At 40.5% G+C, this 24723-nt stretch overlaps 1 protein-coding gene across 1 annotated transcript in view; it reads left to right on the forward strand.

Moving 5' to 3' along the window:
- Positions 1-24723, forward strand: part of TTC17 (tetratricopeptide repeat domain 17) — a 62339-nt gene that overhangs the window by 26513 nt on the left and 11103 nt on the right. The window contains exons 15-19 of the mRNA XM_005154185.4: positions 1911-2135; positions 4364-4550; positions 22048-22218; positions 22861-23111; positions 24015-24180. Coding sequence (XP_005154242.3) covers positions 1911-2135; positions 4364-4550; positions 22048-22218; positions 22861-23111; positions 24015-24180 — 1000 coding nt within the window. The remainder of the gene's footprint in view (positions 1-1910; positions 2136-4363; positions 4551-22047; positions 22219-22860; positions 23112-24014; positions 24181-24723) is intronic.

The following is a 24723-nucleotide window of genomic DNA, read 5'->3' on the forward strand; positions in this document are numbered from 1 at the left end:
TACTCCTCCATCCTCACCCCTCCCTACATGCCTATGTTTTGCTGTTCCTGCTCCTTCCCACTACCCTACCTTCCCCTCTTCCCCTCTCCAAAGAAACCAACTATCTGTCAATCTTCTGTCAGGATAATTAGCACTGTGGGGCAAAGATAGTACATCTGTATAGCACCCTGAGGAATGCCACCTCCATCATGCGTGGGGCCTTTGAGAATCATCACAAGTAAATGACAGGAAGCATTGAGATGGAGGTTGACTCTTTTTGATGTGTCAGGCTCTTACTTCTCAAATTAACTCTCTTGTACAAGTCATGTCAAGGCAATGTATGTATGTATTGTTTTCAGTCTAAAATCAGTACCATTTACTATGTGCACCTGTCTTACCCAGAAGAAGAGCTGATAGTAGGAGTTGATTCCTATTATTATGCTGTTCAGAACAGTCCTGTACATGTCTAATGTCTTACTGTTGTTGTGCATAGGTATTTTGGTTTTATCCGTAGTAGTCTGTTGCCTTCATGTTGAAGTCTGAACTTCCTGGTCATTTAGATGCTGATGTAAGAACACTGTTGTGTCATGCCTGTTCTGCTAATGATAAACTTTCTAGAGCAGGAGTGCCACAGTTGCTATCTTTGTATTGGGAAAGACAAAGTGCTACTAACTTGCTGAGAATTTAGTTAAACAAAGGTAATTGAGATCTAAATTATAATCAGTGAGGAGTGTAATTCAGTGAGGAGTTTGGCATGGATAACATGCAAGTAATGTTATGTACGTCCATTGCAAAATAGAGGTGATAAATACTCTTAGACTTATAGATTATGTAAGGTACTCAGAACAAGGTGGTAATACAGTTAATTTCTTCCAATTCATCTTGAACCATAGGTAGAACCCTCCTGTGTGAGGCTGGTTTTAAGATCTGGAAGAAAATCTTTTCAGAAAACCTTTTCAACACAGTATTACTGTAATGGCAGCTCTATTGGGTTAATACAATCCTGCTGTAAAGATCCTTATCTGTTTCACTTTAATCCTAGCTGCACGTTTCCTCCTCATGCATTTGGGCTTTAGATGCGTAGGTTATATTGGACTTAATTCCTGTTGGCGCACTCATCTTCAAACTGTGTAGAATTGGGTAACATATGGAATGCTGGAAGTATTAAAACTAAAATGTAAATGTTTCTAAACCATTTCAAACTGCTCATTCTGAAAGTGGATGTTTTACACTGCTCTGTCCATTTGTCAGTGTGTTAAAGTTTCCTATTTTCTCCTCTAGAATGAGTGCTTCTTTATTCTATTATAGGTGAAAGAAGGGGAAGGAACATTGAAGGTGTATTTGGCGCTTCTTCCGTTCTTCCATGTGCCCTTATTTCCTGCATGCTATTTTATAATCTTTAAACAGTATCTAATGTGTGTCACTTGTCAACTCTCAGAAGACAAACTGATACCTAAATCTAAGCGCCACCAACTCTGAAACCTTAAATTGACAAGAAACCTCTATGTTGGATATAGACCTGGAAGCACATCTAACTGCATTTTAAAAGCTGCCTGCCCTTCAAATTGTAACATTTATACATAAATCAGTATTAATGTAATTTTAAGACAAAGTGGCTCACAAATGTTGCTTCCTGAAGCAAGCTAATATATCACTTCTATATTTTAAGGGATTTTGTGGTCACGATATAAGGCAGTCATATGAGTAGAGTGTGAGCAACAGCTGCTACTAAATTACAGTTCGTACTATAAACCACATAAATTTGAGTAGAGCAGATTGAATACTCTGCTAGCAATCACAGCAAAGTGTAATTTGTAGTTAATAAGGTAGTATGCAATGGTGAGGTTTGTTTCTTACCAAAGAGCAGGCAATTCTGTTTTCCTTAAACACCTCTGTGGGTGTTTTTATTCTTCTCTCTGACTCTCCCATAGCTGGAAGGTCCTCTATGGCTTGTGCTTAATGAAGCTGGATTGTACTGGCGTGCAGTTGGAAATGGCACCTTTGCTATCACCTGTTTGCAAAAAGCATTTAATTTGGCTCCACATGAGTATCAGGACATCCCGCTCGTCAATCTTGCTAACCTCTTGATTCATTATGGTCTTCATTTGGATGCCAGCAGGCTCCTGTTGAGGGCTTTGGCCATCAATGCCTCTGAGGTAAGATGACAGTTTTTGGTGTTCATTCAGCAGTGAATGTCTTTTCCTTCATTATTTTCTAAATACGTGTTACCTACTTGTGCTTACTTACCTGTACATGCAGTTCAGATTCCAGATTGTGATTTGCAGCAGATCTTTGATTGCACTGGAGGTGATGCTGGTTGCTGAGAACATGAACATGAACATCTAGAGCAGAAGTTCTTCTAGATTAGATGACAGACCTTTTGTTTCCCAAACCTATATTATCAGTAGTGCTTCTAAGGAGTCTAATCCTAGTGTTTTGGCAATGCTTTCTTCTAAACCAGAGATTTGTAATGCTGTCAGTATGTATCTTGATTTTTAAAAGCTTAAAGTACCACATCTGTTACCAAAGTCTTTGGCTGTAGAGACACCTTTCTATGCCACTTGGCTTTTATCTGTACTCTTTTATTTATCCTTAGATTTTGTCTATATACCTAGAGGAAAGGCTGTGTTCTAGTTGTTGGATGACTTTACTTTCAACCACAGCTTCAAAACAGGTTTTTGTACTTCTGGATGTTAATATTACAAACATTCAGTAGGGTGTTACCTGTGACACACAGAAAGTTTCTATATAAACTGTTTAAACTACTGGGCTGGCCAGAACAATTATGACAAGGAAAGGGAAGGAGGATTGGCAGGAGACACCTTTTCTCTAACAGGTATTTTTTGGTGTTACATTTGAGATGCTTCACTAAGAAGTTCGTGTGACATTTTCCCTCTGCTTCTACCTCTGTAGTTAGATAAGCAGAGAGCCTAAACCTGCTGGGCCACCAGTCACATTGAAAAGCTACAAACAGAATAAGGTTTTTCAGTGTAGCATTCAGAAACAGTTTTGCAATTGTTGGGAAGGAATCTAGCCCATGTGGGTGGCAGGTAAGAGTGCAGAAAGGAACTGTAGAAAGAACCATACTTGAATGATGTGCCTTAAAAAGAGCACTTGAAAGCACAGCCTTGGAGGGGAGGAGCTGAAGGATCCTGAGGACCATGCTGTTTAAATAGGGCTTTTCAGAAATATTGGCAAGTCCTACCTTGTTACTATAATGCCTGCTCCTAGTTTTTCATGCATTTTCAGTCCTGTAGTACCTATAGTATCAAAAAACCTAGCAGGAGAATTTGTACTTGCATAGTATTTCCTGGAGTATAATGGAAAGTAAATACAATTAAAAATGAACTATAACTACAGGGAGTGAAGGATGTGCTACCTCAGCAAAAGCTTTAAAAAGTACATATATATATATATATATATATATACACACACACATATATATATATATATACACTGTTGTTCAGCTTGTGCCTTTTTCTGATTGGCATTTAATAATACAAGCTAAGAGGAGCTGGAAAAATCCTGTGCTGCTGATCAGTCTCCACGTATTCAGATAATGAATGTAAAATTATTGCAGTGGAAAAAAATGCTTTCTAAATTGCAATGTTACAGTCATTCTAGCATTATGCTGTTAATTGCAGCAAATTACTTTCTCTAAGTGGAAGTCTTTTTTGTGAACAAACAAAATGTAATGCTTTACTCTGTGCCTGTATTTAAGCGCTAATTCAATTCTGCCCAGTGAAAAAGGTGTTTAATTTGGTCTTTGTAAAAAATACCTATTTTAGGGAGACTGGCTAAAAGCAGTGGACAAAAATATTAAGTTTTATAAAGACTTAAAAGTAAACATACATGTATACTCCTAAGCTAGTGTGACATTGGTGTTTTCAGTAACCTAGTTCTGCTCAAGTAAATCCTGAACACTCATGACAAATGCAATGCATCTGTCCTGCTAGACAGTAGTAATACTTCTGTGGATTTGCTGACTCTTAATCATTCTAGAATGTCTTCAAGCATTTCAATTTAGTTCTTTGCTACTCTGTGCAATAAGCATTATGTTCATGATGGGTTATAAGTAAGTATTTAATGCTTCATTTCAGCTTGTGTGTATTTAACAGCTGCTTTTCATCGTAGGGTGATGGAATCCTGAACACAACCTTATGTCAAAACAGCTTTTGTTTAGCACCAATGCATCAAGCTGTTAGTTCTCCATTCTAAGAATAGGCAGTCCCTGTTTTAGAAGTTTTCTAAATTCTATCCAGACAAATTTGGGAGGGTATGGATTGACAGGGGTTTTCCTAGTTGGCTTCAATTTGAAACAGTGAACATACTTATGCTGGGGTATGTTCTATGGTTGTATTCTATGTAACTTTTCTCTTTGCAGCCGCTGACATTCTTGAGCCTAGGAAATGCATATCTGGCCCTGAACAACATTAGTGGAGCCCTGCAGGCCTTCAGGCATGCACTGGATCTGACGACCAAATGCTTGGAGTGTGAAAGCAGCCTGAAGATGATCCGCTGTCTGCAGTTCTATCCCTTTCTGTACAACATCACCTCTTCTATGTGCAGTGGTAAGCAACTGCTGAAACATGGACCACAAGTGAAATAGTGTCTGTTTGCCTTGGGTGTTGCACCTGAAATTCATGATGACTTCTTTTTTTTCCAAGGATCCTCCCTTTATAGTGCTTTCTCCCTGTAAGGACCAAGGTTGAGGCACTGCTTTTAATTTAAGTTACAGTCCACTAGGAAGTGTTTGGGGATAACTTATTGAATATTTAGAGGGCTACCACTGAGTGCAAATAACTTCCTGAGTCAGTAATACCTTAACAGTCTCACCAATATCTCTTACTGGTAAATGGGTAATGCTGGATTCAGTATTTATGGAACTGCACAGCTGCTACTGCTAGGCTACTCAACAGACCCTTTGCACATCCCTTCAAACTTTACAGCCAGATAGATGTGATTTCTTAAAGCTGAAGAATGTGGTGAATGGCAGTTTAGTTTTAATTCATATCCTTTCAGTGTGTTCAGTACTTTGGATGTCATTTCTAGTGTTCAGTCTTTGCAGAACAGGCTGTGTTCTGTCAGTGTGATTTTGTTTATAATGGGGTATGTGGTCACTGCTCTTAACCCTCCAAATATATGAGATAGAATGCTTTATTGTCCTTACTGGCTACTTTTGTTTAAAAAAATCCTATCAATACTGTGTTTTGGAGATGGATTCTTTCGTTTCAGTCAGTCCCACTGAACGTTTCAAGTACTTAGTCTGTACATGCATATGGCTAAAATGCTGCTCATGAGCAGTCTTGAAGGATGTTTATGAATGTACTTGATAATCCCTTCTCTAAAATTGTTACTAAGGTATCTCTCCGTATAATCTTGTTTTTAAATTCAAACCTTATATGGGAAAAATGCTCTTAATTTCAGTAGTGCTAGAACTTCCTCTGAATTACTGGTTTTTAATTCCCTCTCCAGTGGAAAGACATGGAGAAATCTCTGATTTAGCATCTAGAATTACACTTTCTAAACAGGTGAGAGGCCATTGTATCTCCTGGTACAATATGGATGATGCCATTGTAGGTGAAATTCCAGGACTCTGCCATTAGAATAATGCTGTCTTTGACGGTCTTACCTATTTTTGCTGTGATTCACAGCACATCAGTTGTGCAGAGAAATTAATGCTGTTTGGCTAACTGCAGTGCATGAAGTGGTATACTATGGGCCAGCTGATGGGTCTGTTACTGACTTGTATAATGGTGCCACACTAGTACCTTTCATTGAATCTCTTTAACATCAGATTGCCCTTCTTCTAAAACTCCTGCCATACTGTAAGCAGTAGTGAAACCTGCACATTTCATCACAAGAGACACTTCCACTGTTCTGGAAATAAAATTCAATGTTTGTTTGCTTTTTATTAGGATTTTCTTTTACGTGTGGCTGTAACTCACAAGGTTAAAGTTGATCCAATCAAACCTTAATGACAGCCACTCTATTTTGAAGTTAAGCATAAAGTAACTTAAAAGTATATTGAGAGGACTGAGACAGCAACGAGCAATGACTCTACTTGAACCCAAAAATGATCTTTTACATCTTTCTTTTCTTCTGTATGCTTTTCCTCTTTAAACTTGCCATATTACTTAAGAATATAATGCTCTAGTTTGGCTAAGTCTTGGCTGCTGTTTGCATTGATTCCTGATCCAGGGTATTCATTCTGAGGTCCACTATTACTGTATATGCAGTTTAGGAAGTTTGCTTGAGGAGAAACCCATATCAAAAGTGCATCTTTCCTTTCTTGCTCACTTGGCACAGGTTGACAAAGTGAGCATGAATATGTTCATCTGGTACATTGGAATTGGTTTTGATTGTTAAGGAACTTGTGAGGCTGCTAAACCAAGAGGAAGCTGAATATGCCTTAGCATGATAATTCTCATTGCATTTCAGTATTCCAGTATTTAAGTATTTTACTCTCTATATTTGCCTTTTTCTGGGACTTTTCCTGTCTTAATCTTTCTTTCTCATTTCTATTTATAATATCCTTTAGGTCGTCTTTTGTCTGAGTGCAAGAAACCTGAAACTACGAATGTGACAAGTAGTGTAAATGTTCTTTGTACATTCTTGTGCAGAGTGTAAAATAAACACATTGGTTGATTCAACCTTGATGATGATTTGTGGTTTAAGTCAAAACTCATCTCAGAAATGAACAGGTAGATTTGCCTGTCTTATTTTCATAAGGTTTGGGGAAATACTTTTTTCCCCACTGTAAACTTCAACTGACTCGAGAGGAACCTTCACAGGCTGTATGTAAGGGAGGTTAAGTCTCCAAAACCAGAATTATCACAAGAATACATACCCAGAAATCACACTTCACGTTTACAAGTATCCTGAAGTATTGGGAGTCTTCTGTTCATCCTTCAGTCCAAAGAAAACTATTGAAAGGAGATTGTAAGTTTGAATTTTCCTTACATACAATAGCACTACAGCCACTACATAGAACCTTAAAAATGGAAACTGTATTCAGATGCTAATACTTAATATTACTTACTGCACTTACATCATTTATTAAAACATTAATATCATATAGACTTACAAGATTCAGAATTTGCTCTTGTTTGGCTCCATGACAGACTGGGAGGCATGTTTTGATGACTGGACACTTCTTTCACACACCTTTCTGAATGGGACATCAGGTATAGAGCTAATGCAGCATATTTGTAAATACATGGATAAGTGCTCATTCACTATATCTGAAAGTAACAGCAGTAGGGCTGCCTGTGCTCTGGGTTGTAGGCCCACGTGATAGCTGTGATTTTGCTTTGCCTGTCTAAAGCATCTTTTCACAAGAACTGAACTAACTAGTGAGACACAGGGTTACTTGCTCTGCTACCATGAGCCGTTGGCAGAATGGAGCAAATGGTCAGTGAGAGTTATATGCTAGTATGGGATGGCATATGGGATCAAAAGTCTGAATGTATAGTCTGATTTTTGATTACACTATGTGCCTGGTATATAGGTGAAGTAGGAATTTACTTCAGCATGGTGGGACATTTGCTGTTAGCATAGGACTTGGTTACTTGCCTATATGCTCTTGTCTATATTGTTGCCTGGTACGTTTTTCTCTTCCCTAACTTACCTCTGTTCTAGATACAAACTTGCATCTCAAACCCAGGGCACTTCATACATGTGAGAAGAGGAATTAAAAACCTCAGACCAATGCTTTTTTATTGACAGTGTTAAGGGTGTTGCTACTGAATGATCAAATGTTCTGTTACCAGCAAGGCAGTTCCTGAAGTGTGTTAAGTAGCAGAAACTTTATTTTGCTTGTCATAGAACTTGAGCAGCCACGTATCTGGCACACAGATAACAGGACCAAGAGACTTGCATAACAAGTGTAAAGACATAATGTGAAAAACAGGGTTAACTCTTTGGAGGAATGAGATACTTTGGCTTTGTGCTGCTCTTTAAGCTGATAGAGAAAGCCATCGTTATTTTGGCTGATAGTGAAATGGTGCTTTTCCCGGGTTTGTTCTGCACACCTTTATGGCTTAACAATCTGCAAGGAGCTTTTAGCATGTGGTAAGGTCTGTAGAAGAATATCCAACTAAAGCCTAAGGGGTTGATCCTGTGGCATGTTATTGGCTGATGTGACCATTCAGGTGTTGTCAAGCCTTAATAAAGTGGTTATAATGTACCTGAAGCATGTTTTTAGTGTGATGGTCAGCTGTCCTTTGAAGCATCTGTTAATCGCTGTTGTGTAGGGCTTTTCCTTACATGTATAAAGAGAATTGCTGCTTGGACAAGTAGAAGTAAGCATTTGCCTCTTACTGACAGTTCCAATTCATTAGGAACTGTAGTGATAGGACAAGGGGTAAGGGGTTGAAACTTAAAGAGCAGAGGTTTAGATTGGATATAAGGAAGAAATTCTTTACTGTTAGGGTGGTGAGGCACTGGAATGGGTTGCCCAGGGAGGTTGTGAATGCTCCATCCCTGGCAGTGTTCAAGGCCAGGTTGGGCAGAGCCTTGGGTGCCATGGTTTAGTGTGAGGTGTCCCTGCCTGTGTCAGGGGGGCTGGAACTGAATGATCTTAAGGTCCTTTCCAACCCTAACTATTCTATGATTCTATGATTATGAGCTCATGCGCTTCAGATGCTGTTAAAGAAGATAAAAATTCAGCCTTAAGCTTTAGTAGTAATAAATTGATGGTATTTAAAACATGAAGCACAACTTGTTTCAAGCTTCAGATTTCTTTAGTCTCACTGTCTTTTGTTGGAAGTAGAGGCAGTGTGAGTACATTATGAACACATGTGCATGCCATTAAGGTATGCAAATGCTTTTATACAGTGAGTATATTTGAGAAAGCAGTGCATACTTCTGAATTTAGGACTTTGTAACTTCAGTAGCTTAATCTTCTGCTTTAAGTATGGGCTTAGTGCCCTCTTGTGGTACAAATACCCTATATCATGTGAAAACAAGTGTCGTTCTATTTCATCTCCCTCCTCTTAAAATAAAACATGGGGAAAAGGTATTTAATCTTTTAAGTGTGTGGATTTTTCCTTTGTCCCCTGCACTTAAGTTCTTACAAAGTTAATAAGCTTAGACCTTTAAGCAGGTTAACCTGTAGAGGAGAGATTGACCTGAAAGGAGAAACTCCGCTTGAAACTCTTAATGGTAAGCTTATGGACAGATTAAATAACTTGCTTAAATCTGCATCACAGTTTAAGCCTCTGACAGCTGCAGTCACTTCGAGTTCCCTATAGTGATTTCATATACACAAACAGTAAGCAAAAGTATCACATATGTTTTCTTTACAATGTGTGTTAAAACATAGAGCTATGAAATACTTCGCATTTCCCAATGCACCGTTCACTTACTCAGTGATCCCCTACAAGCTATAACTGTCTTGATAGTCCCAGCAAGGGGCTGCTACATTTTATTTACATTTGCTATACCATGAGGGTCTTTTAGACATTTTTATCATAATACCATTATAGTTTCTTCCCTCTCAAGCTGCTGTATCTTGTGGCTTCAAGTAATGCTCATCACTTAGAGTGTTACTAGGTAGAAAGAGAGGATGTTTAACTCTTGGAGTGAAAGATGCTGAGCTTAGCTCAGAATTTAATCTTACTTTAGTTGAAGAAGGAGGCCAGAATCTGAGAGCTCTCAGAAACACATCATGGCAAATGTTTGCATTGTCACTTGATAGCATAGAGAAAGTGGGTTTTGTCTTAAACAGCAGCAGTTCTAAAATCAGTGTTACCATTTGAAGTTAAATACTCAGTTGCCTGTTTCTGTCCTCCGTGCACACACGTGCACACTCATGCTTGTTGTTCACCCTGCAAGTTCCACCTATGATTTGAAAATACTTTTTATTACCTGATTTAGTGCCTGCTGTATAGGTTGGATCTTTCCCTGTAAAGTCTTTGCTTAGCATCACTTGAGTGGCTGAAGGAAGTTGAAAGTGAAGGATTTTGAACTGATAATGCCATGCCAAGCTCACTTTGAAACCTGTCTCTCCTTTCCAACCTCCATATATTTTTCTTCTCAAAACTATGCAGGGATGTATAGGTTGAGGTTCTTAAGTTTAAAAGTCATGGTACTGTGTTAAAGGTGGCATTTTTAGCTATGCCAGTATCCAAAGTCTGTATACCCACCACTCACACATGTTGTTTCCAAGCTACTGCTTGCTTGGAAGTCATGCACCTTAAAAGTTTCTCTGAGCAGCAAATGAAGTGAGCTGTCTTAAGTATATCTCTGTTGCATTTGTTAAACATGCTAATGGATGAATTTGGTCTGCAGCTTCTTTTTGTGCTAGCATTAGGTGATGTCTTTGCATGATGCAAAGTCTGTCTTTCAAGCTTATGTACTTACTCTGCTCATTGACAGCATGACAGTACACCTAACAACTTCTTGCAACACTCAGCAGTCTCACTTTGCACTGTGCTCTGTTAAGAATGGAATGCCTGCAATGTTTAGTGTTCTGTATTTGCTCTGTCTTTTCCCAGGGTCAGAAGGCCACAGGCTGGCAGAGAATGGAGAAGTCAGTCATGGCCTCAGCTGCAGGAGTAATTATGGAAGTGGGAATAGCACAATAGAAGGGAATTTATTATTGTAGGGCAGTTCAGTGGGAGTTTACTGATGCAAAACTATTAATATATGAAGAAAAAGCAGTACAGTATTAAACTAAATATAATGTGACATTCACCATTTATATCTGCCTTTATAGTGCAAATGATTCTTCATGCTATATTATTTGCACCCTTCAGGTACTTCAGCATAACTACGGGCTCATGTAGTAGGAGGATCATCAAGGGTTAGAGTGGAAGGGAAAAGGTTTTCCTAACTAAATTTTTCAGGACCTGATACCTTCAGTTATTAGAGGTATTATTATTCTTCTGCAGTGTTTGTGGTGCTTTTTTTTGTGATAGGAATATAAAGAAAAGGAGACATCTGCTACTGCCTTTGTCTTCATCTCATTTTAGGAAGCTGCATTTGCCAGTGGTAGTTTCTTACATGTAGCAGCTAAAAATTCTTAGAGTGACCCTGAATAGTCACTAGTTTTTAAAAAGGCCCAACAATTGCATATGGTTAAGAGCTTTTGGGGGATTCCCCAAAGCAGTAATTCTCCAGCTACATCTCCAGGAAGATAAGAGTTGCACAAACAACTTCCTAGTAAAGCTGTACAGACTGAATTAGTGAGTTAAAGCATGTTTGGAAGAGAAAAGGACATGTGGTCCCCACATATGGGAGATCTGGTAATGCATAATTAACATTACTTGCCAAGACCTTGAAGGCTGTAGTCACTTGGCTTAAATCTGTGAACTTGTAAAAAGGTGAAGTGTAGCCTCAGCCTGCAATGAGTCATGTTGAGATTGTCTCAAAGCAGCATGCAATGCCATGTGCTCAGATTAAAATGAGCACTGCATGCTGAGCCATGGAGTGCCAGGCACTTAACTACCCCTGATCTGTCTACTTTATTGATTTGGTTTTTCCTTTTAAGGTTGGTTGCCTGGTTCCTGTGAGTTTGTGTTGTGCTCTGACTGTCCTCAGAGCTTTCAATCTGTCCTATGTTATGGCTACTAGTGACTGAAACTAGGACAGTTCAAAGTTTCCCTAGAGGAAAAGATCAATGCTGCTTCAATGCAGCAGTTTCAGGGAGAAGGGACATTCTTCCAATAATTCCTAGTCTTTCTGCAGGTGCTGTTCTATAGATCTGTACTATTCTGGGAGTGGGAAGAGAGAATTGTCCTGTTAAATCCTAAACTAAGGTGATTGGCAGTATTCTTACCAAACAACCTTCTGCAGGTATTCCTTACCTGGACTCAAGGAAAGGCTAATCCAGTTCTTGGTCATCACTCCCTCAAAACCAGGATTGATTTACTTTTTCTCTTATTTACGGCAACAACTCTGCTTCTTAATGGAATTGTGTAAAATGTGGCCTGTCAGACAAACTGCTAAACACTTAAGAGGTATCTTATAAGGGGTATACCTACCAGCACATTGTTTTGCTATTCGAATATGTCCATGTTTTGTCTTTGATTTCCAGTTAGGAGAAAGGTTACATTGATATCTATCCCAAACAGATCTATAAATCATCACGGATCAAGTCTCACTATTGAATCATAGAATGGCTTGAGTTGGAAAGGACATTAAGATCATCCAGTTCCAACCCTTGTCATGGGCAGGAGCACCTCCCACTAGACCTAGTGAAGAGATAAACAAAAATACAGCCTATCAAAAATATTGTCTTGAAATAAAACCTATGAAATCAGGTTCCTGTGGGATACTGTTTAAGTACCAATACATGGTGCGCACCTTACAGACAGAATGGTAGTGGAAAGAAATGCACATAAAGCTATTATTGGGTTTATAGCATCAACCACTCATGTTGGGGGAAGCGGAAAGCTAAGAGTAGCTCACAGTGGGGTTAGTTAACAGTGTACAGTTTAACTACAGGATACCATTTCTCATCAGTGGGTTACTCTTAAAGTCCCTTTTAAATTTGAGTTCATGGGTACCATAGGGTCTAATATTTAATGTTCAGCATAAGAGGTATGTATATAATACAGAGGAAATATTAGAAAGAGAGCAAAACAAATGCAGGCCACTGTTGCCTTTACTTATGCTAGTGATCCTTAAACTAAGAATTTCCATGGCTTCATCAGAGACAGATTTCAGAAGTGTGTTGTGTGCAGGGGGCCAAGCATTAGTCATTCGATATTCATAGCATGCATTATGCTGTGATCTGCTGTGGGTGAGTGTTTATGGTTAAGGAATTAATAAGTAACTATTTTCTTATCTGACAGGAGGAGAAAATTCTGGCACATAGGAGATGTCACTGAGGACAAGCCTTTGCCTTCAGAACTTACATGTGCTTGTTTCTCTTGCCTTTCCCTTTTTCCCCAAAACAAGCCAACAACTAAAACCTTGCTGTTCTGGAGGCACAGGCTGAAAGTCACACTGGAGTTGTAGTTGCCTTCCTCCTCTGTATGCAGGACCAGAAAGAGACCCTGAAAGAGACATTTTCCAATCTCTTATCCACTGACAGGATTTGAGAGTTTAAATTTAGGGGTTGGTATTGGGACCAGCACTGGTCAATGTCTTTGTCAGTGACATGGGCAGTGGGATCGAGTGCAACCACAGCAAGTTTACTGATAACCCCAGGCTGTGTGGTGCAGTCAACACACTGGAGAGAAGGGGTGTGATCCAGAGGGACCTTGACACGCTTGATAGGTGGGCCAGTGTCAACCATATGAAGTTCAACAAAACAAAGTGCAAGGTCTTACACTCGGGTTGGAGCAATCCCAGGCACAAATACAGGTTGGGTGGAGGTTGAGAGCAGCCTTGAGGAGAAGGACTTGGGGGTGTTGATAGACAAAAGGCTCAGCATGACCTGGTAGTGTGCTCTTGAAGCCCAGAAACCAGCCGTATACTGGGCTGCATTGAAAGGAATGTGGCCAGCAGGCCAAGGGAGAGGATTCTCCCTCCCTATGCCACTTTTGTGTGACCCCCCCCGCCCTGCAGTCCTGTGTCCAGCTCTGGGGCAACAATACAGGGGGGATGTGGAGATATTGGAGTGAGTCCAGAGGAGGCCATGGAGGTGCTGTGAGGGCTGGAGCAGCTCTGCTCTGGAGCCAGGCTGAGGGAGCTGGGCTGGGTCAGCCTGGAGAAAGGTCTGGAGGGAACTGATTGCAGCCTTCCGTAGTCTGAAGTGGACCCAGAGGAAATCTGGAGAGGGGCTTTTACAAGCACAAGTAGTGTCAGGACAAGAGGGAATGGCTTTAAACTGCAAGAGGATAGATAGAGATCTTAGGAAAAATTTCTTCCCTGTGAGGGTGCTGAGGCGCTGGCACAGGGTACCCAGAGAAGCTGTGGCTGCCCCATCCCTGGCACTGTTCAGTTCCAGATTGGACAGGGCTTGGAACAGCCTGCTCTAGTGGAAGGTGTCCCTGCCCATGGCAGGGGTTGGAATTAGTTTAAGGTCTTTTCCAACCCAGACTATTCTATGATTTTATTTTAGGCCCATAGAACAAGCTTTGCTTCTACATGTGCGTCATAAAAACCAAACAAGTCCTATTTTATTGGGTATAGAGGAAGAAGGAGAGTGGAAGCCTTAGGTAATCAACCTCTTTTATTTTGCCCTCCCTGTTTTTAACTATGGAAGAGGTGTTGGGAGGGCGGGTTGATGTTTAGCATGCATGTTTCCTGTTAAATTGCATCATGTTCTCATTTAAATAGGTTTGGTTTCCTCTCTAAATTTTCCCCCATGTTTTATTTATCACTTCTTTATATTTCATAAGGAGAATTTGTGTGTCTGTTCATCAGGGACTGGTGTGTTACGCAATGGTGAGGTATTTCACTTAGTATGAACAAGAAATCTGGTTATGTATTGTTGGCATTTGTATGTTTTGAAAGCTTTAATCAGAACCGCTGTAATAAGACAAAATAGATAATCTTTAAATCTATAGCTAAGCCAATTTAGAGGCATCTTTTGGCTACAAATTAGGTTTAAAAGCTGTTTCCCTGTGAATGAGAGCAGTTGTCTTACGACATAATCTTCTTAATTGAAAACCTGTTGTTGAAATCAGTGATAAAGAAGAACCAACTTTTGTATGCTTCCTTTTGTGTGCCTGAGTCTTGGACCACATAAATCATCGTCCTATTTGCTGTGCATCAAACCAAAGCTTGTTATGTAGCACGCTCTTCTTACTGCTTGATTTTGAGCATCCCCTTCATCAGAAGAGGCCGTCTAATGGAGGAACTTAGAGAAGAGGTAGTAATTTATGAAAATCAACTTGTAAAATACTGTATATTGCTTTTTCCTTATTTGTTCTCTATACTTAGCCTTTATTTTTCAGTTAGCAGAATGTCCTGTTCTTTGAAAATGTTTATTTTTGTCCTGTAACTTCAGTGTTGCAAAGAAGGGTTTGTATTAAAGGGAAAGCTGAAAATTGTTTCTGTGTGGGGAGAAAACACATCAAAGCTTAGTCTGTATTTCGGGCACTACACCCATCGTTCTCTGCCATTACCCGTATTGGTGCTTAACTTGAAATACTTGACCATCAGGGACTGCAGTGATAGGACAAGGGGTGATGGGTTCAAAATAAAACAGAGGAAGTTCAGGTTAGATATAAGGAAGAAGTTCTTTACTGTAAGGGTGCTGAGGCACTGGAATGGGTTGCCCAGGGAAGCTGTGAATGCTCCATCCCTGGTAGTGCTCAAGCCCAGGTTGGACAGAGCCTTGGCTGCCATGGTTTAGTGTGAGGTGTCCCTGCCTGTGGCAGGGGGATTGCAAATGGATGATCTTAAGGTCCTTTCCAACCCAAATGTGTCTATGATTCTATGACCAGAGAAGGAATTTGCTGTCTTATAATAATAACAACTTATTGTTATCTCTTCATTATTCCAGAATTGTAGCTATGATGTTATATGGGTAGTAGATACATTTTTTAGTATTGGCATATTGCAGCTGTAAAAGGTACTGGAGGTACATGTGTGTTACTGTTCTGGAGCCTAGTCATGCCTGGCTGAGACTAGCAGTGATGCTTTGGGTTTAGAGAGGGCAAGACTGACTGCTGGATGGGGTTTTGGGCTTTCCGAGTCTGTGACAAGGCTTCAGACAATTTTATCCTGTTTCAGATTTAAAACCTTCAGTAGGTTATCCACCTGCTTTGTATTTTTCCTGGGTCCTATAGTGCACAGTGAACAGTGGGACTTCTGTGTTTCTCCTCAGTTAAATATAGACCTGTCAAACATTCACAGGTCAGTATTGCATAGCCAGGTAATCGTATTAAGAACTTCTCCATTTACTTCCCTTCTCCGACTAAAAATGAACTGAAAACACTTTGGTTGCATATTCTTTTATGCTTGTGTGTGTGGAAAGCCCCAGATTTTCTTTGGTATTGCTTCTGGAGCACAGTGCTGTCTTGCAGCAGTTATGGCTTGTGACCTTTCTGTAATGTTTTTGATGACAATCCTGTTCAGTCATAAGTGGTTTGCAGTTTCTGCTTTCAGAGCTCAATCATGGGATTCATTTTGAAGTGTAAATATGTGTTTTTTCCAGGAAAACAGTAAGAAAAGGAACGCATGAGTTTTAGAGCTGCACCTTAATAGAACAGTGTTCATTTATAATTAAGGTGAGCAGAGCACTAGCTGCTAAAGATAGGTCTCATCTCTAGTTACTGCTCATCCTATTGCTTTTAATACTCATCTCAAAATAACTGGCATGGATTTTTTTTCCCCTTAACAAATGTTCTGCAGTCAAATGTCTGTTCATGTGTGACTGGAATAACATAGCTGCTTTTAAGGGCTCACAAGATCTTTAGAAAATCACCGTGTTCACCTTGAAACATCAAGGTAATTCAGGTATGCAGTGTGTTTTAACAGTGCTATGAAAGTCGTAGCTCATGCTTTCTATGTTGTTTGAAGGATGATCTCTCAAAGAGCACTTCCTCATAACACTACCCTGGCTTGTTAATGTTATATTGCAGTGAAGTCACCATGGTGCAGAAAGTAGGACAGTTCTTGAGGTGCTAGTTTGGCTCTGATTTTGATGACTGAGATCCCAGTAGTTGTAGTGTTCTGGTAGGTGAGTTCATTCATTCCAGATTATTCTTGTAAACTCTGGTAAATTAAACCATCTGGTAAATGGGTTTAAATTCAAATGGGAAGTTTAGATTGCATATAAGGAAGAAGTTCTTTACTGTGAGGGTGGTGAGGTGCTGGAACAGTTAGCCCAGAGAAGTGATAAATGCCCCATCCCTGGCAGTGTTCAAGGCTCGGCTGGACAGAGCCTTGGGTGACATGGTCTAGTGTGAGGTGTCCCTGCCTGTGGCAGGGGGTTGGAACTGGATGGTCTTAAGGTCCTTTCCAACCCTAGCTATTCTATGTTTCTGTATTGCATGTGACATAAAGCAGTGGACAAGACTTGCCCTATGAAAGTCATGGGTGGCAATATGCTGGGCTTCAGTTTGATTTCTATAACGGATGTATTTTATCGTAATTCTACATAGGAAGTGTCAGCCAAGCTGTGAGCACCCCTAAAGTTTTCCCATCACCAAAGAGCAGCATTAATTGTTATGCATTTTCATGTATAAGGTGTTAATGTACGAACCCCTTTGACTCGTGTCTCTATCTTTGTAAGCAGTAACTAGCAAAAGTCAAAAGAAGACAGCTTATTGATGCCCTGCTCCAGAAATATCTGTAGATGAGACCTTTTGTGAGCATGCAGGGATTAAAACCTGTTTCCATTAAGCTCAGTGACATGTCATTCATGCTATAAAAAAAGATAACTACCTTTACTCAGTTTCACTGTGGGGAACACCAGTTTTGAACTCACATCAAAAAGTATGGAGTTAACTTGTGTTAGTAGATTGGTTTCAGTCTGTTCTGTGCTCTGACAACTCGGGTATTAGGCTGACGATACCTGTATTAAGTAGAGCTCTCTCTTTGCATTGTTTAAATGCAAAGGGGCACATCATTTAAGTGACACTCATCTCCATTTAACTTGCATTTTGTGTAATCTAATGCAAGTCACTGACTGCAGCAATAGTCACTTGACTCTTGTAATCATTCAAGAGATAATCCAGCACTGCTTATTCCAAGTGGTATGAAAAATAGCAGTACATAAATTTGAAATGACTTTTAATTTTGAGGCATTATTCTGCTATTGTAATTTCTAAGTGTGTTCCAAAAAAATCTAAGGAAATTTGTTTGTCTTGCCATAGGAAGTTAGGAGCCAGTACTTTTCTTAAACCTATTATGTTGAAATATAGATGGTAGCATTAGGAATGCTGTGTTTCATAAGCTCTGTGCTGACAAGCTAAGAACAAGTCCAGAGGAGACCATGAGGATGATCAGGGGACTGGAGCACCTCCCATATGAAGACAGGCTGAGAAAGTTGGGGCTGTTCAGCCTGAAGAAGAGAAGGCTGCGTGGAGACCTCAGAGCAGCCTTCCAGCACCTGAAGGGGGGATATAGGGATGCTGAAGAGGGACTCTTCATTAGGGACTGCAGTGCCAGGACAAGGGGTAATGGGTTCAAACTTAAACAGGGGAAGCTTAGATTGGACTTAAGGAAGAAGTTCTTTACTGTAAGGGTGATGAGGCATTGGAATGGGCTGCCCAGGGAAGTTGTGAATGTGGTGACATCAACAGCATTGGGCATCAAAAGTAAAATTATCTCATAAGTATCTTTGGTTAGCACAGAGTTTTTACTGCCTTTTTCTTACAGAATCATAGAATGGTTTGTGTTGGAAAGGACCTTAACATCATCCAGTTCCAACACCCCTGCTATGGACAGGGACACCTCACACTAAACCATGGCACCCAAGGCTCTGCCCAACCTGGCCTTGAACACTGCCAGGGATGGAGCATTCACAACTTCCCTGGGCAACACATTCCAGTGCCTCAGCACCCTCACAGTAAAGAACTTCTTCCTTATATCCAGTCTAAACTTCTCCTGTTTAAGTTTGAATCCGTTACCCCTTCTTGCCTATCACTGCAGTCCCTAATGAAGAGTCTATCCCCAGCATCCCTATAGCATCCATCACTTCTCCTTCCTGCTGTTTCTCTTTCCTGGCTACAGATGTCAACACTGCGTGTTTCTTTCCTTACATGAAGTGGCTTTCAACTTAAGAGTTTGGAATCATCCAGTTCCTAAACAAGAACTGGTCTGACTTTTTGCTTGGGGATTTTTAGCCCTACCAACTGTAGTAGGTACCACAGCTTGGGTGACACTGGAGAGGCGTCCTGAAAATCAGGAAGGTGGTCAATATTAGGTGGGATGGATGGTTAAGCAGATCTTTTCTCTGTTTAAAATGTGTGTTGTGCTAGTGCTATACAAGTGCATCCACTTTGGCCCCCAAAAATGACAAACTAGAACAATATGAGAAATAGAGACCTTTAATATGTAATAGTGTTCTGCTTTTAGTCTCCAAAGTCTCAGTTTAGGGTTTGTGTTTGCTTTTTCCCTCCAGTGGATTTGCTTAATAATTTATGACACTGGAACAGGCTGCCCAAAGAAGTTGTGAATGCTCCATCCCTGGGAGTATTCAAGGTCAGGTTGAACGGGGCTTGGAGCAACCTGCTCTAGTGGAAGCTGTCCCTGCCTGTAAGACAGGGTTGGAACTGGATGAGCTTTAAGGTCCCTTCCAACCCAAACCATTCCATGATTCTCTTCTCTTTCTTTCCCTGCCAATTTCTACATTAATCTGACACAATCAGACTAGTTATTTGTGTTATTTCTAACACCTCAATGAAGACCCAGACACTTGTTTTGTGTCATCTCTATAGCATCTTTGTTTCACTGCCTGGAACAGTAACCAGGTCTCATAATACAGAGGGTAGGATATGTACTTTCTTCTCTTTCTTAGTTCTGCAGAATCAATAGGAAAAGTGGCTCTCAGAAAATTAAATGAGCATGGAAGTGCTCCTTCTTTATTAAGTTTTCAGGATGGAGTAAGCTGAATTGATCAAGTGCCACAAAGTGATTTTAGACTTCAAGTTTTGTAGCTGCTTTATCACTGTGTGGGGACTTCACACCTAAACTTCACATGGGCTTATTTAGACAACCAGAATATATGTGCAATGTTAAGAATACATAGCTGACCATAGGGTGGCAGTCGCTTCTGTCCTTCACAAGGCTAAGATGCTGTAAGTACTGCAGTGATACAACTCATGTTCTACAGCCAATGAGTGTGCCTGAAGTTTGGGGCTGTGCTGCTCCCTTACTGGTCTCACCCTTTTACCTGGTGCTCTTCCCTGTTGGCCTGCAGGCATCTGGCTGATAGGAGCTGTGTAGTTCATTGCCACCAGCTTCATGCTCATCACAGATCTTAAACTTCCACTGGTTCTTCAACCAGTGACGTTAGACAACTGAAAGCAACAATTTGAAGGAGGCCACTCAGGTTTCTATATATAGCAGCTCTCAGATCCCAAGAAAGCCACTGTTCATCAAGTCTGGGTTTCTAAATTAATATTAACAGAGTTCCTCTTAAGTAGAATTTTAAGTGGTTTTTCTTTTCCTTTTGCTTTTTTCCCCCCTCTCTTTTTGCTGTTTTTAGTTCAATTAAAAACAGGGGGCTCTTTTTCAGCCCTTTTGCTTTTGTTCTTTACACAAATGATGAGTTGACCTTCAGCAAAGGGAGTTGTGGTCATCGCATTACTGAGACGCACCTGACTTGCATCAAAATCAGGCTGGTTTGAGGGCAGGCAGGGGGACTGGTTGCAGCTTGAGGGTTCTGTGCACACCATCTCTCATAAATTAAACATGAGGATCTCCATAGAGTGAAGTGATTTTTTTTTTGTTTGTTTTGATGAAACCAATTAATTTTCTATTGACAGCATGGAGGAAGTGAGGAGGGGATTAAAGAAAGAGTCAATGACTGATAGAGTAGGAAAGGCAGAGCATAACTATGGCAGATGCTAGAAGAGTTTATGAAGTTAACTGCTTCTGGTTTTCATATTTACTCATAAAATACATTGTTTGACTTCTATACAGCAGAAAAGGTAGGGCTGGAAAAATAGTTTTTGGGTTTATGACTATAGTTTTATTTGGTATTTGCTGACACCACCATACCCCCCTAGAAAACTGTTCTGTTTCTCCTCCAAACATGCCACCAGAGTGTTCACAGATGCAAAAGTAGAGAGCATCCAGCAAAAAGCTATGGTTTCACTTTGCTGAGAAGTGATAGACCAGGTTATCCTTACACAAGAGTTAGAACCACTCCCTTGTCCTGCTGGCCTGATAAGAGTGAGACTTCAAAGTATTCTTTTGTAACATAGGATCATTGCATGGAGAAGAAGGGAGGCACTGATCTAATTTCTTCACATTCTTATACTTTATGCTGCTAGCTTAAAAAAAATAACGTTTTTCATATGCATGGAGCAGTGCAATTAGCATTCATGAGGGTAGAATGGGGAACATACTTGAGAATCTTGCGTTTAATTTAAGCTTTCTTTGATTCTCTGTGTGCTTCTGAATTCATTTGTGTATGTGTGCTATTTTCACTCACAAGTGATTGAAAGGAAGGTTTGAGAGCAGCAGCTTTGTACACAGAATATGTTTCTCTCTGTGGGGACATGCTTCCCATGTGATAAGAGGCAGGTACCCTGGTCCATGTTGCAGCCCCATAGCTGTGCAGTGGGGTTTGAGACAGCCTCTCCACATATGAAGAATCCTGGCTCTTACCTGTGCAACTGTGGGGGTCAGCCATGGCAGCAGCTCTCTGAGCATCTCTTCTCCTCCAATACTGGCAAGTAATTGCTGTTAGAAGCTCTCAGATCTTCAGTTAAAATGTATTAAAGATAAAATATATTGCCACAAAGTTGCAGGTGGTTACCCTTTAAGCTTAACAGCATCTCACTGAAGAATGCTCAAATACTTCTGTTGCAAGTTTGCTCTTTTGGGGGGTTTTCACCTGCTTAGTACTAGCTCTGCATTTGGCTTTTTCCAACGTTATTCCTAGATCTTTGCATTTGGTGGCACCTGACCACAGAATTATAGATGTTAAATTTTCAGCTGAATAAACTGGGTTTTGGCACATATTAGTATTTGTAGCTTTTGTCTGTCTGTCTAATGTCTTACCTATGTACTGCCTGTTGCTGGCTCAGAAGGTCAGAGCCTGGCAATCACAGGTCAGTCTGCCCTGGCCCTTTTCCTTGTGCATGGGAACATTATAGTGTCTCAGGGAAGTTCATGGCAGGCAACCCCCACATATGGTGCATTGTCCCTAAAATTATGCCTTGGGAATGCTCATTGGGGTGGCCACCAACACACAGTCATTTCCTATTTACTGTGTAACCTTCCCTCAAAAGATAACTGGCTTTTCCTTCTTGAGTGCTTTATTGTGTATACCTATTAACATAGTTTCCTGTAACTGTTTTAGGTGATCTGCCTTGTCAAGAGGCACATTAGCTTTTTAATCACTGGATGAAGTCTTTGATACCTTGTAGAGTTACTCTGCTAATCCATATGTAGAAAACTAGAAGACTGTGGCTTCTGCAGTACAGGTTCTGTGCTTGTAGGCCAGAGGAGCAGGTTTATGTGGTGTATCAGTTCATTTCTCTCTTTCAGGCCACTGTCACGAGAAAAATCCAGATGGCAGTCATGACAAAGAGAAATACTTTGAAGACCCCTATGAGTCAGTTACTGCAGTGGCAGAAGGACGCTCAGAGGGAGGTACAGAAGATCCAGAAGCCCTTACTCAGAGTTCAGCAAGGGATCCCTCCTTCTTGAGACTGGAGAGTAAGTTCAACCTTACAAAATCAGTGCTGGCAAATGAATCAGGTTCTAGATTTTTCAGTAGAGCTGTTTTCCTTCCTCCAAAAAAGCTACTTTCCCCCCCTCCCTAAAGCAAAAAGTAACCCTTAAAACCAGTTTTATTCTGCTCACTGTTGTTCTTCTGCAAGCTAAACATCAAAATGCATTCAATAAACAAATGTTTAGACATTTTCCAAGCTAAAGGATGTAGGTTTTTGCGTGAGTTTACAAACGTGTTGGTTGTAACTTGGTGAATTCAGCTATGCCAGACAGAAGGGAAGAAAAACAGCCTCATGGTTAAGGTAGAGAGAGCTTTCATCAGTGTCTAATGCATATATGTTGGGAAGAGACACTACCCATTTAATCCCCCAAACAGGCAGACTTCTGGTTTGGAAAGGAAACTGATGCAAGTGGTCTAAAGGTGCTGATTTTGAAGTTGCAGATGATGCTTATTTGTAGCAGGGAAATCTGCTTTTTCCAGGCCCCCTCTCCATTTGAAGTGTGCAGTGAGCAGTCAGTGACACTTGGTTTGTGCAAGTGGAAAAGTCAGCTCACAGAAAATAGATCTTTTTTGATGTGATTTTTGGAAGTACCAGGAAAAGAAACTTTTATGGTATTCCCTCTCAGACACAGTCACTGCAGAAAGCAACGGTTCGGAAGGGATGGAGGGTTTAGAAGATGATCAGATGTCTGAAGAGATGCTGGCTTTGGTGGATGAGTTTGAAAACTCTTGGCCTCAGGAAGCTTTTGAAGGGGCACTGGAGGTAAAAGGTCGTCGGATGGACTTGCAGGGAATCCGAGTCCTAAAGAAGGGATCTCAGGATGGACTGGCTAGCTCCTGTTTTGGGGACTGTGGTGATGATGATGAAGCTGAATGGGTAAGTTTGGATGGGTTTATTTAAGTACTTACTGTAGTGACAGGACAAGGGGTAACAGGCTAAAACTTAAACAGGGGAGGTTTAGACTGGATATAAGGAAGAAGTTCTTTACTGTGAGGGTGGTGAGGCACTGGAATGGGTTGCCAAGGAGGCTGTGAATGCTCCATCCCTGGCAGAGTTCAAGGCCAGGTTGGACAAAGCCTTGCGTGGCATGCTTTAGTGTGAGGTGTCCCTGTCCATAGCAGAGGGGTTGGAACTAGACGATCTTAAAGTCCTTTCCAACCCTAACTATTCTATGATTCTATTCTAAGTCTTGTACCAACTTATGATAGTATAAGAGGAGGAGAGAAAGATGAGGACAGGCCAGGGTGTTTAACACTGGAATATATGTAGGAAATGTCCTTTGGGCCTCAAAGAGCTGATTCATGGCTTGTGTGAAATGAACACGTAGTTTCAGTCCATCTTCTAATGGAAGGGCCTTTGCATCACTAAACCTGACATTAAAAGCCGTGAGTATCAGCAACAAGAGCATAGGTGTTGAATGATGCTGGGTGCTCCTAAACTTCTTGCTCACAGTTAAAAGGAGAAAGGTCTCTGAATAAAAGTTGTAGCTAGCATGAAAAAATGAAATATCTGAATGATCATGTTACAAACAAATACATAATGAAAAATGCCTTTCAGTTCTGCACAGTTAAGTTGGTTTTCTCCTTTGTCCTTTGATTTGGAGTTGTGTACTTTGTTTGCATAGTGTGATGCATTGAGAATGGGTTGGCATGGAGTTGGGAGGGAGAGAAAGATCTCATCTTGAACGTCTTTGAAATTGAATCTTTGGGCTAAAACAAGAGCTGATAACATTCATGGTGTTTAATACTGCTAACCTTGCTAATACTGTTCTTTTGATAGATCACTTTTCAGGTCAAACGTTTAAAGAAACCAAAAGCTGAAAGCTTGGATCTCCAGGAGCCAGTTGGGAGAAACGGGGAAGAAGGGACTAATGGAGACAATGAAAACCTTTACCAAACTGCCCTGGAGATCAGTGGACCAAAGATACCTTCTCCTGGACCAATAGGTAACCTGCTGATTCTAGAGAAAGCAAATAATTTCCAACTTTTATATTGCTCTGGTTTGCTTCCTTTGCAGCTTTTATATTACACTGGTTTATTGCCATAAATATGTGTCACAAAGACTATGTAGTGAATATGCTTTTGGATAAATTCTCTTCCATCTGCACCTTTAGTAGAAGTACAGCATAACTTTGTCTTCTGAATGAAAACTTTCTAGTTAATTCCCAGATCTTTCAGAGGATGAGGTGATAGGAGTGAAGAATGAAAGAGATAGATATAGAAGTAGTAAAGGAGAGGAGGGGTGAGTAGTCAAAGAAGTTAATCAGATGAGACACAGAAGGGACAAATGCTGCGGGATGAGAGCTTGAATTGATTGCTCACTAAACAGAAGACACAACTCAAAACCAAAACACAGAAAGCTTGATCTCATAAAACCAAAATACATCTTAAAACTGAAGTGTGGTCTGTTGTGATTGGTTTGGTGATAAGAGAAAACATAGAGGCTCTCTTCCAGATAATGGAGCTACAGAAGAGTAGAGTTTTGTACC

The sequence above is a fragment of the Melopsittacus undulatus genome, chromosome 4 (genome assembly GCF_012275295.1).
Source record: "Melopsittacus undulatus isolate bMelUnd1 chromosome 4, bMelUnd1.mat.Z, whole genome shotgun sequence".
Classification (NCBI taxonomy): Eukaryota; Metazoa; Chordata; class Aves; order Psittaciformes; family Psittaculidae; genus Melopsittacus; species Melopsittacus undulatus.